General features: G+C 51.5%; 1 protein-coding gene across 1 annotated transcript in view; it reads left to right on the top strand.

The window, feature by feature from the left end:
* Positions 1-18,768, top strand: part of PTGFRN (prostaglandin F2 receptor inhibitor) — an 80,278-nt gene extending 61,510 nt beyond the window's left edge. The window contains exons 6-9 of the mRNA XM_008264605.4: positions 199-618; positions 8,625-8,732; positions 12,848-13,153; positions 15,342-18,768. Of these exons, the coding sequence (XP_008262827.3) occupies positions 199-618; positions 8,625-8,732; positions 12,848-13,153; positions 15,342-15,508 (1,001 nt within the window). The 3' untranslated portion in view covers positions 15,509-18,768. The remainder of the gene's footprint in view (positions 1-198; positions 619-8,624; positions 8,733-12,847; positions 13,154-15,341) is intronic.

Here is an 18,768-nt window from a genome sequence, read left to right as displayed (position 1 = left end):
CTGACTGCGTCTCCCAGGATGCTGGTTCTCAGCCTGATCACGGCTGCACATGATTCTCTTCCGAGTTTCCAGATGCCCCCAGGTGCCAGTGTGGGGCAGTTTGCAGACGCAGCCCTGCTTCCTTGCGTTTCGTCTTTAGGTGCATACCCACTTCCACGGATCCTCTTGGAAGTCACCTCGTTCTGTACTTCTTTCCAGAGTCGGTGCTCGTGGTGAAGGCGAGGCAGCCAAAGCCTTTCTTTGCTGCAGGAAATACGTTTGAGATGACTTGCAAAGTGTCTTCCAAGAACATCAGGTCGCCGCGCTACTCTGTTCTCATCACGGCCGAGAAGCCCGTGGGGGACCTCTCCAGTGCCAATGAGACCAGGTACATCATCTCCCTGAACCAGGACTCTGTGGTGAAGCTGGAGAACTGGACAGACACCGCGCGGGTGGACGGCGTCGTGTTAGAGAAAGTGCAAGAGGATGAATTTCGCTATCGAATGTACCAAACTCAGGTCTCCGATGCGGGGCTGTACCGCTGCGTGGTGACAGCCTGGTCCCCCGTTGGTGGCAGCTTGTGGCGAGAAGCAGCGACCAGTCTCTCCAATCCCATAGAGATTGACTTCCAAACCTCAGGTGAGCCCTGTTGAATCAGGTTCGGGGAGAGGGGTTCATGGAATTGAAGTTTTAGGTATTTGAGAGACGGCTGCCAACTGCTGGTTCACCCCAGAGATGGTCACAGTGACCCCAGGCTGGGGCCAAACCTGGGAGATGAGAACTCAGTCCAGATTTCCCACGTGGTGGCAGGAAGCCAGTTCCTCGAGCTGCCATCTGCTGCCATCCAGGGTCTGTAATACAAGAAGCTGGAATCAGGAGCCAAGTCGGGTCTTGAAGCCAGACACTCTGATACAGAAAGTAGACATCGTAACCGGCATCTTAACTGCTAGGCCAAACCCTACCCTGACCCCAGGGGGTTTTTTGGCCTGTTTTTAAGGTTTATTTATTTATTTGAAGGCAGAATTACGGGGGAGCCTGAAACTCCACCTGGGTCTCCCTCATGGGTGGCAGGGACCCAAGTACTTGGGCCATCTTCCGCTGCTTTCCCAGGTGCTTTAGCAGGGAGCTAGGTTGGAAGTGGAGCAGCCTGGACTTGAAGCAGCACTCCAAACTTTATTTATTTGAAAGTCAGAGAGAGAGAGAGAGAGAAAGGTCTTTCACTTCCTGGTTCATTCCCCAGGTGGCTGCAACAACCAGGGCTGGGCCAGGCAGGAGCCAGGAGCTTTTCCAGGTTCTGCACGTGGGTGCAAGGGCCTAAGCACTGGGGCCGTCTTCCGCTGCTTTCCCAGGCACATTTACAGGGAGCTGGGTCTGAAGTGGAGCGGCCAGGGCTGGAACTGGCGCCCGTGTGGGATGCCGGCATCACGAGTGGCGGCTCTACCAGCTACCCCTCCACCCCGTTTTGTGACTAACATTGAGTTGTGTGGCTGCTCCACGTTTTGTTTATCCATGCATCGCTTGATGGATATTTCCAGTTCCTAACTGTTGTAAATAAGGCTGCTGTGACCATTTGTGAACAGGTTCTTGTGTGAGCACATAGATGTTCCTTTCTGACCTCATTTTTAAGAGATAAACAAACAGCTACTTCAGATCCTTTGGGAGCATGGCAGAGCATGAGGACAGAGAGGAGGGACGTGAGCGTACCGAGGGCCCGCATGACTTGTCAGCAGTGGGAGATGAGAGCTGGGACCCCGGCCTTACCCACTCACAGGACCCCTCCACCCTAGTGAACCTCCAGGACTGAAGGTGCTGGCGACTGTTCCTGGCCCCGCCCCCGAGAGCCGTGTTTCCATAGAGGGGTGATCATCCCAACCTTGTTGCTCACCGTGCGTGTGGAATGGAAAAAAGATTCCCTGTTAAATAGTCAAGTAGCCAGAACTGCCATGATATGGATGAATATATCTGTTGGCTCAATTCGTTAAGAATGGTTATTAGTGGTAGTCATCCATGGGAAAGTTAATTAAAACACGCACATTTGTATGTCTGTTCTAAAATTAGTTTATATTTGGTAAATAGGATGTTTATTCGCTGTAAGGCGGAAAGGTCCACTTTTTTAATGGTACAGGTACAGAGACACATTCCTGAATAGAAGTATTTCCTCCTCATCTTGTGATTCATTAAGATCCTCAGACAGACTGTGTGTGTTCCAGCAGGACACTGATTGAGAAGTTTAATCCCCAGCCTTATTTAGAATATCAGTAGAAAGGATTATCATTTGTGAATTTAAGAGTAAATATTTTCACTATTTCCAGTTTCTGAATGTATAAATTTATACTTATTTATAAAAATTCAGGTATGAATTGAATCAGTGTGATGAATGCAAATATTTGTTGGATTACTGGCATTTAAATTAAAGCTAAACTAGACTCTAATGAAGTTTGTTTTCTATTAGTACTATTTTATATTATCATAACCATTTATAGCGTGTAGTGAAGTCTCCCAGCCTCTCTTAACCTTTAAATTGCTACAGGGGGAATATTGATTTACGCTGGTAGAGATGGGAAGAGCAGAGAGAACAGGTCTTTTCTGCTGTGTATGTTTTCTATTTGTTTTCAGTAAGAACTAGACTGAGATGCAGTGCCTACAGTACAAAAGCCACTCATTTAAAGCATACAGTTCAGTGGTTTTAGTGCATGCCATCCCTGCTAACTCCATTAGTTTTAATCACTGTTCCTATGAGTAGCCACTCCCGAGCCCCGCCCCTCTGCCCCTAGCAAAGACTAACCCACTCTATCTCCCAAGATTTGCTGCTTCTGGACATTTCACACAAGTCAAACCATATAGTACGTGGACTTTTGTGTGTGGCTTCTTTCACTTGGCATAATGTTTTCCAGGTCCAGCAGTATGAATGACGACTTCATTGCTTTTTATGGCTGAATAATACTCCACTGTACGAGCATGGCACATTTTGTTTTTCTGTTCATCCACTGGTGGACATGTAGATTATTGCCACTTTTTGGCTATTACAATAATGCTGCCATGTGTGTGATCTGAAAATATCTTATCGCATTCTTTGGGTGGTCTTTTCACTTCTTTGTCCCTTGAAGTATCAAAGTTTCTTGTCCCCTGAGGCCTCAAAATTTTTAATTTTCTTTCAAAAAAAGTTATTTATTTTATTTGAAAGGCAGAGAGGAGACAGACATACAGAGACCTCCCATCTGCTGGTTTAATCCTCAAATGCCCACAACAGTCAGGGCTGGGCCAGGTCAAAGCCAGGAATTAGGAAGTTAGTTCACGTGTCCCACATGGGCTGGAGGATTGAGGCATTGCCTGCTGCCACCTAGGGTGTGCATTGGTAGGAAATGGAATGGAGTGAAGCCAGGACCCCACCCCAGGCACTCCCTAGGGGATGCAGGCCTCCCTAGCAGCATCTGAACCACTAGGCCAAATGCCAGCCACAAAGTTTTTAATGTTGATGAAGTCCAGTTTATTGTTTTTTCTCTTTGATTGCTTGTACTTTTGGTGTCCAAAGAAATCATTGTCTAATCTGAGGTCAGCAAAGCTTATACCTGTATTTTCTTTTAAGGATTTTCTGGTTTTAGCTCTACTCTTAAGCTCTGTTCTACTTTGAGGTGATTTTTGTATGTGCTGTGAGGAAGGGGTCCAACTTTATTCTTTTACATGAACGTATACAGCTCTCCTGGCAATGTTTGTTAGAGTCCATATTCCCCCATGACTTGCTTTGGCACCCTTGTCAAAAAACCATTTAATCATGAATGTAAGGGTTTGCATATTTCTTGACTCTAAGTTCTAGTCCACTGATCTGTATTTCTGTCCTTATACCAATATCAGTTTTTGTTTGAGTTCTGTAAGTTAGTTTTGAAGTCAAGATGTGTGAGCCCTCTGATTCTGTTCTTTTTAGAATTGTTTTGACCATTCTGGATCCCTTGTATTTCCTTGTGACTTTTAGGATCAGGTTGCTCATTTCTGCAGAAAATCAAGCAAACCAACCAACCAGCTGAGACTTGAATAGGGATTGCGTTGAATCTATAGAACAATATGGGGAGTATTGTCATTTAACGGTATCATCTTCCAATCCATAAATGTGGGATGTCTTTCTTTTTCTTTAGGACTTCTTTAATTTCTTTCAGTGGTGTTTTGTGGTGTACACTGGGAAATAATACACGTCTTTTGTTAAATTTATCTTAAATATTTTAGACTCTTTGATGCTATTGTAAATTAGATTGCTTTCTTAATTTACATTTCAGTTTGCTCATTGCAGTTATGTAGAAACACAATAGATTTTTCTATGTTGGTCTTATATCATTTTTTAAAGATTTATTTTTATTTATTTGAAAGAGTTACAGAGAGAGGTAGAGGCAGAGAGAGAGGTCTTACATCCACTGATTGATTTCCCAGATGGTTGCAACTGCCGGAGCTGGGCCGATCCAAAGCCAGGAGCCAGGAGCTTCCTCCAGGTCTCCCACACGGGTGCAGGGGCCCAAGGACTTGGGCTATCTTCCACTGCTTTCCCAGGCCACAGCAGAGAACTGGATCAGAAGAGGAGCCGCCAGAACTAGAACCGGCACCCATATGGGATGCCAGTGCTTCAGGTGGTGGCTTTAACCCACTGCACCACAGCGGCGGCCCCGTATCATATTTATTAGTTCTAACACTGTCTTACGGATGTCTGGCTTTTAAAGACAACATCATATCACCTGTGAATAGAGGTTGTTCCGCTTCTTCCTTTCTGAGCTGAATGCCTTCCATTTGTTTTTCTTGCTTAACTGCGCTAGGTTCTGGAACCTCCGTGACTGTGTTGAATAGAAGCAGCACAAGTGTGCATCCTGGGCTTGTTGCTGATGGCAGGAGGAAAGCGTTCAGTCTTTTACTACCAAGTATCATATCAGACAAGGGTTTGTCATAGATGTCCTTTAGCAGGCTGAAGGAGCTTCCTTTGATTCCGAAGTTACTGAGGGTTCTTCTGGAGAGTTGTTGGGTGTTGTCTGACTCTGCTTTGGTGTTCCTTGAGATGAGATGATGATGTGATTCATATCCTTAATTTGTGTAGCTAAAGGCATCAATTCCATCTTGTTTTACATTTTTATTTAATCTTTCTTTTAATCTGTTACATAGAAGAAGGAAGACATGAAATCTTTCCAAGCTTTTCTGAGTGGAGAGTGCATATTGAATCTTATTTTTCAGTTTTCAAAATCTTAGCCTAACAGATAAATTGCCTGCAGCTTCCAGATTGAATGGACTGCCTAAGATTTTTATTTTATTTAATCCGTGGAGTTATCATGGTCAGTTCACACTTTAAGTAGGAGAAGCTGCCATCACATTCACCCAGCACAACGCTGTAGCCCTGAGTAGCCCCAACAAACATGGACTTGAAAGCAGAGACTTTGCTTCCTAAAATTCAGCAGCATGTTTTAAGACTCAGGATGAGAAGGTCTTTGCAGTGTCCACCCTCCCGTCCCGATTTCAGGGCCCTGGCCTCTTGATGGAGTCCAGTGTCAGGAGGAAATTAGGAAATCAGAAAGGTAATGATGTAACCTTGGGCCTTTTAATAGAATAAAAGTGCAATTTTTCTCCTTAATACAGAAAATGTGAAAATAGAGTAAAGTAAAAGGAAGAAGAAGAGAATCCTGCAAACTGAGATGATTCTTTTGTGTTCATTTCCTGGGTGTGTTTTCCTCATGACTTTGACATTAGAACATATACACTGTTTCATAGCTTGCTTTTTCCCACTTAATGTTATAAGATAAGCAGTGTTGGTGTTAGAATAAACTCTAGGTAAATACCAGCTTCAGTGACTCCATGGACTAGGATTTGCTGAATTGTTACGCTACTTAACAAACAGGCAGATGATCTACAATTTTTGCTTTCATAAAAAGACTGCCATTGACAGACACTTATTTTAGAAGCTGGGTTAGGACATGGTTTGTGTCAGCATTCGTATTTAAAAGCTGAGGGGTTCTTGTGCACTCTGCAGGCTGGGAATCGGGCACCCTTGGTGACTCTGGTTGGTCACAAACATTGTGTGCCGTTGTCTGTCACCTGTGGGGCTGACCAGACAGATCCCCTCACAGTAGCAGCACGACCACAGAGAGTGACCGTCGTGAAAATATTGCTGAGCTTGGGATAGCGACCCAGCAAGCTGTGACCGTGCTGGAAGGAAACCCCCTGCTGTGAAGGGCCCACCACACGAAGGCCTCGTCCTGGCCATGTCCACTTTCTGGGCCACAGCACGGACACTGTCCTGGTTGCCACAGCCACGGCTGGTAGGGAGTATAGGAACTGTCACTCGTGACCCAACAGGCACTGGTGTTCTTTGGGAACATAAAGGAAAAGTGAACTATAGCCCATCTGGGTAAGCCTTTCTTTGCTGTTTCAAATTAACTTGATAAAAAATAAGAATCCATTATGGAGATTTCTTTTTTTTACTTTTTTTGTTAAAGATTTATTTATTTATTAGAGAGGCAGAGAGAGAGAGGTCTTCCATCTGCTGATTCACTCCCCAGATAGTGCAATGGCCTGCTCTGATCTGAAGCCAGGAGCTTCTTCCGGGTCTCCCACGCAGGTGCAGGGGTCCAAGGACATGGGCCATCTTCCACTGGTTTCCCAGGTCATAACAGAGAGCTGGGTTGGAAGTGGAGCAGCCAGGACGTGAACTGGTGTGGGTACTGTAGGCGGTGGCTTCACCCGCTACGCCACAGTGCTGGCCCCGAAGATTTCTTAATCTTTTGTCATTTTGTGTTCTCTTAAGAAAGGGCCTTGGTGTAGTTCTGTTTATTATGTGACATCTGTAATCCATGATAATACTGTGCACACCCTGTTGCTGCCATCCTGCACCCACTCCCAGGTGGCCATCAGAGGCATAAAGAACCACCCGGAGACCCGTGCCCGGCCGGCTCAGAGCAGCTGCAGGGCAGGTCTGGGTGGTGGGGCCCGAAGGAGCTGGGGCCAGAGCTGAGCGCACTGAAGGAGGTGTCCAGAGTGGCTCAGGATGCCCTGCCCTCGTGCTCCGTCCCTCTCTGCGTCTCCTGGGACTGTTGTGTTCTCCTTCTGCCTGGAGTTCATGCCCCCAGTCCCGCGCTCCAGGGCTAATCAGAAACCTCAGCAGGACCCACCCAGGGCCGCCTGACCCCACAGGGTTCCATGTTCTACAACCACCCTTCAGCTTTCTCCCAGCAAAACAAATCTGTCAGATACTTGGTGTAGGGAAAGCAATGCAGTAAGGGTACCCGTTAGTAGTTATCATGGTGAAATGGAAATGAGGCACTTCAGTGACTCCCTCCGGGAGTGCCATGGCCTTGTGTCCGCCCCCTCCCACCACTCCCTGCCTGCCTGCCTCTCCTCCCTCTCTCTGTCTCTCTCATAGTCACTTCATCTGCAAGTTTATAAAAAGTGCACTGCGGTACTTTTTCCTTTCTGGCGAGCTGAACGAGAAAGTAGTCACACCTGAATTCTTCTAATGAACTTGACAGTCACCGCCCAGATCCATCTCTCTTTGCTACCCAGGAAACCCAGTTGGGATCAATTAAACCTTGAACTCTTAGATGCGCTTAGCTTAAAGCTATGAAATGCTCCCCGTGCATAGGTATGATGTCCATAGTGTTCTCAGGGAGGAATGCAAGACAAGTTCTACATGGATAGAGGATTTTTGTTTGCTCAGCTTTAGACTTTTTTTTTTTTTTTTTTTAAGATTTATTTATTTATGTGAAGTTAAAGAGAGGCAGAGAGAGAGAGAGCCTTTCATCTGCTGGTTCACTCCCCCAGATGGCCGGAGCCAGGAGCCAGGAGCTTCTTCTGGGTCTCCCACGTGGGTGCAGGGGCCCAAGGACTTGGGCCATTTTCTGCTGCTTTCCCAGGCCATAACAGAGCTGGATTGGAAGTGGAGCAGCCGAGACTCGAACCAGCGCCCGTATGGGATGCTGGCACTGCAGGCAGCAGCTTTACCTGCGGTACCACAGTGCCAGTCCCTAGATTTTTTTAAAGGGCAGTTTTAAGTTACTGCAGATGAGTGGGCAGAAAGTGCAGTGTTCCCATACATTCCCTGACCGCATAAGCACAGCCTCCCCGACTTGAGCAGCCAGCCTGCCTTAGTAGGGCCTGGTGGCCTGGAGCCATGCTTTGTGCTCCCCTGCACTTATGGGAACATTAGCAGTGTCTCCGTGCATTTCAGCCTCTCCACACACAGCAAGGCCTCTGTGCCCATCAGCCAGCACAGCATGATGAGGCCACTTGCTTCACTGGGACCAAAAGCATCCCTGGGCCAGTCCCTGTCCGGCTGATCTCCAAGCCGCCCTGGCCTAGCAGTCCCCACACTGAACCAGAACGAAGCCAGGCTGTGCCGGGGTCGGGGCGGCCTTCCCCTGGTGACCACGGCTTTCAGATGGGCAGGTGAAAAAAGCCAGAAGTAGAAGTAATTCCTTGGGATGGTTCTGTTTTGCTGTACTCTTGAGAGGAAGTTCATATGGAGGCACCCAACGCCCCTGTCTCGGAGGAGCAGAAGGCGGCCGGAGAACACGGCTCCTGTCCGTGTCTGGACCAGTCCCCACGTGTCGATGCCCACACGAGCATCAGTGATGAAATCTCAGAAAAGCGCCAAAGGGTCATGATGCTGGTGTGCCTTCTTCCAGGTCCAGTTTTTAATGCCTCTGTGCACTCGGAAACACCGTCAGTCACCCGGGGAGACCTGGTGAGATTGTTCTGCATCGTCACCGTCGAGGGGGCCGTGCTGGATCCAGGTACCTATCTCCCCCCCACACCCTGTCCCCATGTGGCTTTCTATGACTGTTCCCCCATCTCATCCCCACTGTGTCACACAGATGGCAGGGGCAGGTACTGGATGGTCTCTTTAATCCCGCGATTGCCTGGCTTGTACGTTGTACCGTGTCGGGGTTTCATAGCTGCTGGATGGATGAGCTGTCGGGGTGACCAGCAGGTCCCTCCGGGCCTGCTTTGGGCTAGTCTGACTCGGCCCGCCAGGTCCCACTGCTGACCTGTGGGCCTCGTTCATTTATTCAGATATACCTGAGCCCCTTCAATGCACAGGTGCGGCTGCAGATGCTGGGGACGGTGCCATGCGGAGCGCTTGAAGCTTGCGAGCCAGCTACAGACACCAGCCAGAACTAAGCGTGTAGCATCCCTTAGCAATGAGCGTGGTGAAGGAGCGCAGCAGAGGGGCGCCCCGGGCGCTGTTGCCATTAGAATTCTCAGGAAATCTCTGCAGGCCTTTCTTTTGTAGAAAATATTAGCCGTGCCCAACAGGATGCCCACGAGCCAGGGGACCCGTCGGTCTTACCCCCGAGGGCTTGCAAGAATGTTGACCACCTTCAGGGTGTCTGTGTGTTGCCAACCAGGACTGCGCCCACCTCTGCCTTTTCCCAGGGGCTTCACGTGGTACCTGGCTCATCCCAGGCTGCTTTTTCACCTCTGCTACTCGGACCCCGAGCACTCTGTACCGCCCCACCCTGTCACAGGCAAAGCCTTGGCTTCCAGCAGGTGGCACCTTGAACATTGTGCCTGGTCCCAGCATTCTGTGTAGAGACGGCTGAGGTGTGGCCCAGGCGAGGAGAGCATAGAAAGCGTGGGGCAAATGGCCAGCGGTGAAATCAGAGCGAGCGCCCCGGGCCGGGGGCTGGCAGCAGAGGCCTGGGTGGCCCCATCGCTCAGGCTCTGGCAGGGAGGCCGCCGGTTTGGGGCCAGCGAGTGTCTTCTGCAAGGGGCCTCGCAGGAAGTACTTTTGGCTGTGCGGGCCAGGCAGGCTCTGCAGGGACTCCGCCTCGCACTGACTGTAGCATGAAAGCGGCTGTGGATAATAACATAAGCCAACGGCCAGGGCTGCGTTCCGGCGCGGCTTTATTTACAGAAGCTCACGGCGGCCTGGGTCCAGCCTGAGGGCTGCAGCTGGCTGATGCCTGGACTGTTGAGTGACACCCACCATGACTGTCTTCGGGAAGCTGGACATGCATACACTTCAGAGGTGGGAATAAGACGCATTTGTGGAAGATGTAACGAAAGAAACTCATCAAACCCATCAAGTTAGTTAAAGAAATGTAGAGCCTGGGGATTTGTTTTTTTAAAGATGTATTTATTTATTTATTTGAAAGCGTTAAAGCAAGTGAAGGACAGAGATCTTCCATCCACTAGTTCAATCCCCAAATGGCTGCAACAGCTGGGACTGGGCCAGGCCAAAGCCAGGAGCTTCTTCTGGGCCTCCCATGTGGGTGGCAGGGGCCCGAACACATGGGCCATCCTTTGCCGCTTTGCGCATTAGCAGGGAGCTGGATCGGAAGTGGAGCAGCCAGGCCACAGACCAATGCCTGTATTGGAAGCTGGCGCTGCAAGCCGCAGCTTTACCTGCTACGCCACAGTGCCGGCCCCCGGAGCCTGGGTCTTGAGTAAGCGGCCACTCCTGTACTCAGCTGCCTCTGTGTAGATGGATGGAGGACACGGAGGTAGCACTCAGAAGTGAAATGGAAGGGGCAGCAGAAGAGACCGCCCGGGAAAGGGGCGGGACATGCTCCCCAAAAGCCGGTATAAGGTAATGCCATTTTCACCCTTAAAGCTCACGTATGATACGCACAACCAAATCCTCTAAGTGCTGCCTCTCGGTAAATTAACGGGTCACCGGCTATGCCCTCAATATGGAAGTCTTTTCCTCCAGAGTAATTTCAAAGCTATAGGTGGCTGTTATCTTGCAGATCACAATTTTCCAGAACTTTGCACTCTTGGGCTATGTCAGGGGAGAAGATTCTGAATAATTAAACACAGCTGTGGTTCAGTTTGTCCTCATGCTTCCTAGGGGCTGGAGAGTGCTCCCCTGGCAAGGACGCAGTGCAGCTGGGCTCCAAGGGCCAAGGCCACGGCAGCCAGGGTGGGGCAGGGGCCCTCTGGAGGCGGCGTCTTGGTCGGGTTCCCTAGACACGAAGCCTGACCCAAGCCTGCCAGTGGTTCACGGAGACCCAGCACTGAGAGGCAGTGGAGCAGCCTTGCAGGACAGGCAGAGTGAATCTGGAGCAAGCCTCCCTCCCCAGGCGGGTGCTGCAGCGCAAGGCCTGTCGCAGAATGCGGGTGGTCCACCCAGAGCTGAGGGCACTGGGCTTTTACAGCCCCTCAGGGGTCATTGTCCTGAGGCGGGAGGGCCGAGCAGCTAGGGTGCTTCATGGCCTGCCTGAGGCAGCCCCAGTCCCCTGGAGAAAGGGACAGGAGTGAGAGTTTCAGTGGCTGATGCCTGTAGGGGCAGAGGCAGAGGCCAGTGCACCAGCTAGTGCAGACAGAGCCTCAACAGCATCGTGGCCTTCCCATGCGTGGCATCTGCATGGGACCACAGATGCTGAAGTGTAGGGATGATAAAGTGCGTGGTTGGCCTACTTTTACTGAGCACTTCCTAAGCGCCAGGACCTGTTCTAAGCATTTTTTTTTCTTAGTAACTATAATACATTTAACTTGTGGGTGCTATTGTTTTCATTTTACGGAGGAGGGAACCAAGTCCCAGAGAACTTGGTGATTCACCCGGGTCACGTGGCAGTGGGTGCCCAGCACCACACGGGAGGCAGAGCTGGCATCAGGGGCCACAGTCTTCACACAAGGAAGGGGCTTCCATGGTGACTTTGTGCTTTCCGGGAGCAGCTGGGCGCAGACACCAGCACTGGGTGGGGCCTTCACGGCGAACCTACACGTGAGCGGGGTGCCCACTCGGCCCCGCTGCCCCCAGGGGAGCTGCTCTTCCTGGAGCGAGAGGATTTTCACTCTGGGAAGAAGAAACATGTTCCAGGGCCACAGTGGCTTGAAGGGGAGAGAAAGAAGAGACGATGGTTTTTAGACTGAGCCGAAAAGGAATTACCGTCTGGATGGTTCCGTTAATTCTTGCTTTCATTTAACAGACATTCTTTTTTTAATATGGAAGCATCTGGGCATAATTCATTTGTGACATGCTTTCCGAGGCTGTTAGTGGGTTTTTACTAAATGAATGAATGCTGGTTTTTTTTTTTGTTTGTTTTTCATTGTTGGGAAAAATTGTTTCATCAAACATTCACATAAAAACCCTTCTTGGGAGGATTTTGGGTAAAACAGTGCTTGTGGCCCTGGGCCTTTCTTGGCCACTGCGGCAGTCCCAGAGCTGACACAGCTGAACGTGGTTGACCCTGGTCCCGAGCAGGGGTCGGGGCCTGTGCTGTGCACCGTTTTCACAGCCTCTACAGTCCCTGCTTGTGCCAAAGTCTCCCTTCTCTCAGGCCCATACAAATTTATTTGCGGCTGTTGGAATCTTTAATTTCACAGAGCACTTTGCCATTCAGCAGCGTTACTCTCTGGGACTATTAAACCGTGCTCAATTTTCTCAGCTTGACATTTTTTTTTCCTCTTTTGTTTTGAACTTAAGCACTTTGGCAAGGAGAGGGGAAAAAAAACCACAGTAAATGATAAAGTGTAACTGTAAGTTTTGTGCAATTCATTTTCGGTGCTTGTCCTGCACAGCGTTAGTATCCTTCCAGTCTGGGTTCCTCTGCCTGAGGTGTCAGTTGCAGTATCACTTCATGGCAGCCTGATGATCGGTGTTCTCTGTGGGAGTCCCCTTCTGCCCTGACTGCCTGTGACTCCTTAGGCTACGGGTGGTGGTGGTGCAGTGGTGAGGGCTCAGATCTCTGGGGCAAGCTGTACCCTTGGCTTCCTTGGGCTGTGCAGCCTTGAGGAAGGTACGAGGCCCTCCCAGGGGCAGGAGGGAACGCAACAGCGCCTTCACTGTAGGCTGAGGCGTGGCGCTGGCACTGGCCTGGAGCAGGAATCTCATGCGTGGGAGGTGTCTGTGTCGCCGCTGCCCACCGCGCTGACCCCAGGCCTTTGGCTTGGTAACCTGCAGATGACATGGCCTTCGACGTGTCCTGGTTTGCTGTGCACTCCTTCGGCTTGGACAAGGCCCCCATCCTGCTGTCCTCGCTGGACCGGAAGGGGATTGTGACGACAGCCCGGAGGGACTGGAAGAGCGACCTCAGCCTGGAGCGCGTGAGCGCGCTGGAGTTCTTGCTGCAGGTGCACGGCTCCGAGGACCAGGACTTCGGCAACTACTATTGTTCCGTGACGCCGTGGGTGAAGTCGCCCACGGGCTCCTGGCAGAAGGAGGCAGAGATCCAGTCCAAGCCCATCTTCATCACCGTGAAGATGGACGGTAAGCGCCACACGCACGTCGGCCTCTCGGTGTTTGCGGGGGTCGTCTCTGTGTACCCTGCTGCAGCTGGCAGAAGCCCGGCTCCCAGGGCATTGAGAAGGCACCACAGTCCGTCCTGCTTGCTCTCTAGGCCTGGCCTCCGCCTGTCCCCAGAAGGGGCACAGGCAGCTCTCCCTGTCTTCCCTGCCTTTCTTACTGTGTGCTGCAGGCACCATTGGAAAGGATTTTTTAAGACTTGCTGCAAAGAGTGTTTGAGAAGCCCACCTTGCTGTGTCCTGGGGTTGGCACAGATCCCTCGGGGCAGGCAGAGAACAGGGCAGAGAGGGAGGGCACAGGTCTCTAGGCAGGGCTGAAGCTCAGACACCCGCCCCTCATGCGCACCTGATGGCGGTGCTTCTTAGAGAAGGGCGGCTCCTCCTGCGGTCGCTAGTGCAGATGTGGGTGTCTGGCTCCATGGAGCCAGAGACAGCAGGGTGACCCTCGGCCTTGCTGGCCCACACGGACCACCAGCTCTGTTCCCAGAGCTTCCCAGGGTGGGGACAGCTGTTGGTTCCCGAGAAACATGCCTTCTCTGAAAGTAAATGTGGCCGGCGCCGCGGCTCACTAGGCTAATCCTCCGCCTAGCGGCGCTCGCACACCAGGTTCTAGTCCCGGTCGGGGCACTGGATTCTGTCCCGGTTGCCCCTCTTCCAGGCCAGCTCTCTACTCTGGCCTGGGAGTGCAGTGGAGGATGGCCCAGGTGCTTGGGCCCTGCACCCCATGGGAGACCAGGATAAGCACCTGGCTCCTGCCTTTGGATCAGCGCGGTGTGCCGGCCGCAGCGCGCCAGCCTCAGCACCCATTGGAGGGTGAACCAATGGCAAAGGAAGACCTTTCTCTCTGTCTCTCTCTCTCACTCTCCACTCTGCCTTTCAAAAAAAAAAAAAAAAAAAGAAAGAAAGATAAAAGAAAGAAAGAAAGAAAAGAAAAAGAAAAAGGAAAAAAAAGAAAGTAAATGTGAATTGAAATAATTTCACGGAGAGAATTCAAGTCCAGGTGCCTCCAAGGAGTACCAGGGCCTTTGCAGTCTGTTTCTCTAATGATTTGTCAGTTTAGGGCAGAAGGGAGTTGGAGCCTCAGCTCTTCCATGGGTCACTTAGTGTTCCTTTCTTTTCTTTTAAGATTATTTATTTATTTATCTGAAAGGCAGAGTTATAGACAGGGAGAGACAGAAAGAAAGGTCTTCCATCTGCTGGCCCACTCTCCAAATGGCTGTGATGGCCAAAGCTGAGCCCATCTGAAGCCAGGAGCCAGAACTTCCTCCTGGTCTCCCATATGGTTGCAGGGGCCCAAGCACGTGGGCCGTCCTCCACCGCCCCCTCCAGGCCACAAGCAGAGGGCAGGTCAGAAGAGAAGCAGCCAGAACATGAACCAGCACCCATATGGGATGCCACGGCCCAGGTGGAGGCACAGTGCCGGCCCCCACTTCGCGTTTCTGATCTGGTTCCTCTGGTACAGTCCTCTCTCCTGGGCTGCTGTGAAAATGAAGCCATAGTAAATACAAGGCACTTAGCACAGGTCAGTGATCACCCAGGGAGCAGGAGCATTGGTCCATACGGAGAAAGGAAGACGGGATTTCGGGGGTGGAATCTGCACCTGTCCGAGAAAGAACCTGTGCCTCTGAAACTCCACTCGACTATAATACCGTATTTGCATCTGAGAAATTCCTTGCTTGAAGCGACTCCATATGAGAGCCCAGATTTCCCAAACAAGTAGGGGAGTGATTATTCACTTTGCTAGATAATTTACTATAGTGTTACTTAAAATAGCTCCCTTAGTACACTTCAGTTATTTGATGCATAGAATTGATTTATGCAGTTTTTTAAAGGATGCATCTGCTGCCGAATGTGCGGTGCCCTTATCCTGACTTTTAAAAATCAATCTCCTGCCAAAACCTTAAAAAGCAGGTTGACATTCAAAGGCTTCGAGTGGAATCTTTTTTGCTTCCCCACCCCTTCCCCCAGCGGGTTCGCACTGCGTACACACACAGAGAACTGGGTAGGAAGACATTTGCTCATATAAAGGCTGAGCTGCTCCAGGGCCGTGCTAGGTGCTCAGCACCCACTCCCGAGGGAGGGAGGGAGGGAGGGAGGCCGAGGGGCATGCAAGCCCCACTAACCGGCTCCCCATTTGCTCTCTCCCCTGCCAGTGCTGAACGCCTTCAAGTACCCGCTGCTGATCGGCGTGGGCCTGTCCACCGTCATCGGGCTCCTGTCCTGCCTCATCGGGTACTGCAGCTCGCACTGGTGTTGCAAGAAGGAGGTGCAGGAGACGCGGCGGGAGCGCCGCCGGCTCATGTCCATGGAGATGGACTAGGCTGCGGGGAGGGAGGGACGTTCAGGGCGCAGCGGGGCGAGAAGAGGACCGCGGTCTGGGAAAACGAAGCGTGTGACACGGAACACCAGTCCTCTCTAATCTCAGGTGGGACTCGCGCGCGCTCTCTGCCGCATGTCAAGTTCTGAGCGCAGACATGGTTACCAGCACACAGCTCTTCCTCCCACGGCACTTTCACTTTCCGAAATACAGAGTCCAGTGTGTGTTTCCCGAGCGCGGCTTTCTAATGGTTAACCTGCGTCTAGTTTTTTTTTTCTTCTCCTACTGGTTTATAGATCCGCTGACTTGTGCGTGTTTAGAGCTTTTCGTTGCGAGAGGTGGCGGTGAGGGAAGGGGTGAAGGCCTTGGGAGTTCTTGGTCTCGGGTGGGAAGGCACCTGCCCACCGAGAGTCGCCGTCCAGTGGGGGCGGCGGGGGCTGGATTGGGGCTCGGCTTCCACCCAGTACGGAGCTGGAGGCATGGCTTGTGCTGCCCCGCCCCGCCCCCTATTTTCAGGGGTTTAGACAACGTTGGAAATCTAAACTTGGAGTAAGTAACTTCTCATTGAGCCCAAATGCATTTTTTTTTCAACCCCTTCGCTTCTCTGCCCCTTGGCCACTCGTTTTGTGTTTGTTTTTTGTGCGAGTGCTGAAACGGCGGCCCTGGAATCCAGAACTTGGCTCTCCACCGAGCACCTTATCTTGCCACCTTAGCCTTAAGAAAGAGAATGGAGACAAATACGCAGCCACCTCTGCCCAGGGCAGGAAGAAGGTCTGCGAGGAAGGGCAGGTTGGAGACAAGGAGCGGAGCAGACACTACCCAACGTGGACAGTTCTGAGGCCCTGGGCCCCGGGGTGGGGGAGCCTGCAGGGGAGCCAGGGGGGACCCTCGGGAGCTTGAGCAGAGGCCTAGTAGTGTGGGGGCACCTTGGAGTTCCCCTCGGGTGCCCCTTGTGGGAGGCAGAGGAACTGCAAGTGGGTCAGCTCCCGCATGCGCTGCCCCTTAGCACAAAGGCAGAAAACTGCGGGCTTCCAGGAATCTGGCGTTGTTTGGAAGAACCACGTCTTCTTCGACCTTTTCTGCCCTTCAGGGCTCTTTAGGATCCCCCGCAGGGGTTAGCGAGGAAGGGTGTACTCTGCGGCGTGTTTGCTTCCCTATTGGGAGCACGAGGGAGACCCAGCAATTCACTGGCACATGACCAGCCTGGAAAGTGGGATTGAGAGCAGGCCGACCGGCCCGGCCGTACCAGCCAGGCACAGGGCAGCAGGCAGGAGCACCTTCCCAGGCCCCGGCTTGTGCTGTCCCACACTGGGGGCCCTGCAGGGTCTCTGAGGCTCGCTGGTGCCTGACTGCAACCCTCTGAGCTGTCATCCTGGCCCCAGAGCATCTAGCGCCACCCAGTCCGTTTGTTTTGAGCAATAAAGTAATGCAACATGATGGCCATTCACGGGTGGCTCCTTGTCACCTCGGGGCTGGATGAACCAAGCTCCCTGCTGGGCTCGCCACCTCCTGCCCCTGCCCCTCTCTGCTGGCCACCACTGGTTCTGCACTTACCGCCCGAGGCAGAGTTCCCCCGGGGCTCCCCTGCTCTGCCCACCGAGATGCCCACGTGGGTTGGAAATTCTACATTCTGCCTCAGGCTCAGCACAGAGGCGCTGCAGGCCCGGAGTGTGGCGGCAGGAGGAGGAGGCAGCAGCCTCAGTGGTGGCACATTTGGGCATTTTCTAACCACGCTTTTTGGGAGGAGGTACATCCCAGGTGAGAGGACAGGTGTCAACAGGTGCCCTATCAGTAACAGCCGGGGCCCTGTTACCACACTTCCGGTAAAAGGAGATTCAGGACTGTTATAGCTCAGGTCCATCCTAGAAGGTACTTCCGCTTGGCTGGGACCAGGCGGCCCCTGGTGTGGGTAGATCCGAAGGCAGAGTCGCACCAGGCACTCTGGATGGTGAAAGTGATGTGTGCTCACGCCGTGTGTACCTTCTTGCAAACATGGTACAGTTCAAGGCTAGAGGTGTGGAGACATGGACCTCCACCCTGAGCCTGGGTCTGTGGCCACTGCGAGTCACCTGGGGGCTGGGAGGCAAAGGGGAGAAAGCCCAGGGCTTTGTGCCAAGGATGTAACCCCTTCCAGGGACGTGGCCTGGGATGTGTGAGTGTGACACTCTTTCGTTGTACCAAATAGGGTTCCCCCCACAAAGTGCTCTTCCGGAAGAGGCCAGCGGCACTGGTGTGAATGCAGGATGGACCTGGCCAGGCCTCACGCGACGAAATTGCACTTCTTAACGAAAAGAAACTTTATCTATAAAGCTTGGGGTTTTTTTCTAATCATAAAAATATCTCCCCTCCCCTCCAGAAAGACCCTCACCCACGTTCAGATAGAAGCCTCAAAACGACAGTCATGCTCCTCGTAACGACGTTTGGGTCCCTGACCGCGGGGAAGCGGGGCAGCCCCGCGTGCTGGCATCGTCTGTGACACCGTGGCGTCCGAGCTTGGGCGAGCGCCCCGCGCGTCTCAGACTGGGCGCCCGTCGTTAAGCGACACATGACTGTACTGTAAATTGTTTACTTTACGATGTTTACATCCACGTTTCACTTTTTAACAAAAAGAAAAATGCAAACTGACTTTTTAACAACTTTGCAGATTTTTCATGGATCGGTGGAACTCTGACTCACCAGCTGGATTAAATCCTAATTTAGAAATGTATTTATTTGTGTGTTCCCTCCTCCCCTCCCCCCCCAGCCACGTGGCTCCCTGAGCTCTGGGGTAGAGGAGGCCCCTCCTGCCCGGACCCTTGTTTCCCTGGTGGCTCTTGCTTCTTGCTTTGCAGACTGCCTGCAACCACGATTTGTCACCGACATCTGTGAGCCAAAGACTGAGCCTTTTTGGCAGGAATAATAAGCAATACTACGTAACTTGCTACTTTCTGAAAAGTTGGGTGTTTGGTTTTTTTAGCTTCACCGATGACAACAGAGGAAGAGGGAGCTGGGACTTGGGTAAGTTCTCCTCTGCTGTTTGACCAAATTCTCAGTGAGAAATCTGTGTGCAGATCACAAGGAGAAAAAGGTTGACTTGCTTTCTTTTTTAGTGTGGCACATAAGGATCTGCAGGATTTTCCGTAGACAAAGAAGGGGTCTTGTGGATTTTTGTCCATATCCGATGTTATATGAACTAATTGTATTGTTTTATACTGTGACCACAGATATTATGCAATGCACCATTTGTTTTTTATTTCATTAAAGGAAGTTTAATTTAAATCGAA

This window comes from Oryctolagus cuniculus, chromosome 7, assembly GCF_964237555.1.
Source record: "Oryctolagus cuniculus chromosome 7, mOryCun1.1, whole genome shotgun sequence".
NCBI lineage: Eukaryota > Metazoa > Chordata > Mammalia > Lagomorpha > Leporidae > Oryctolagus > Oryctolagus cuniculus.
This window is presented reverse-complemented; position numbering and strand designations above follow the sequence as displayed.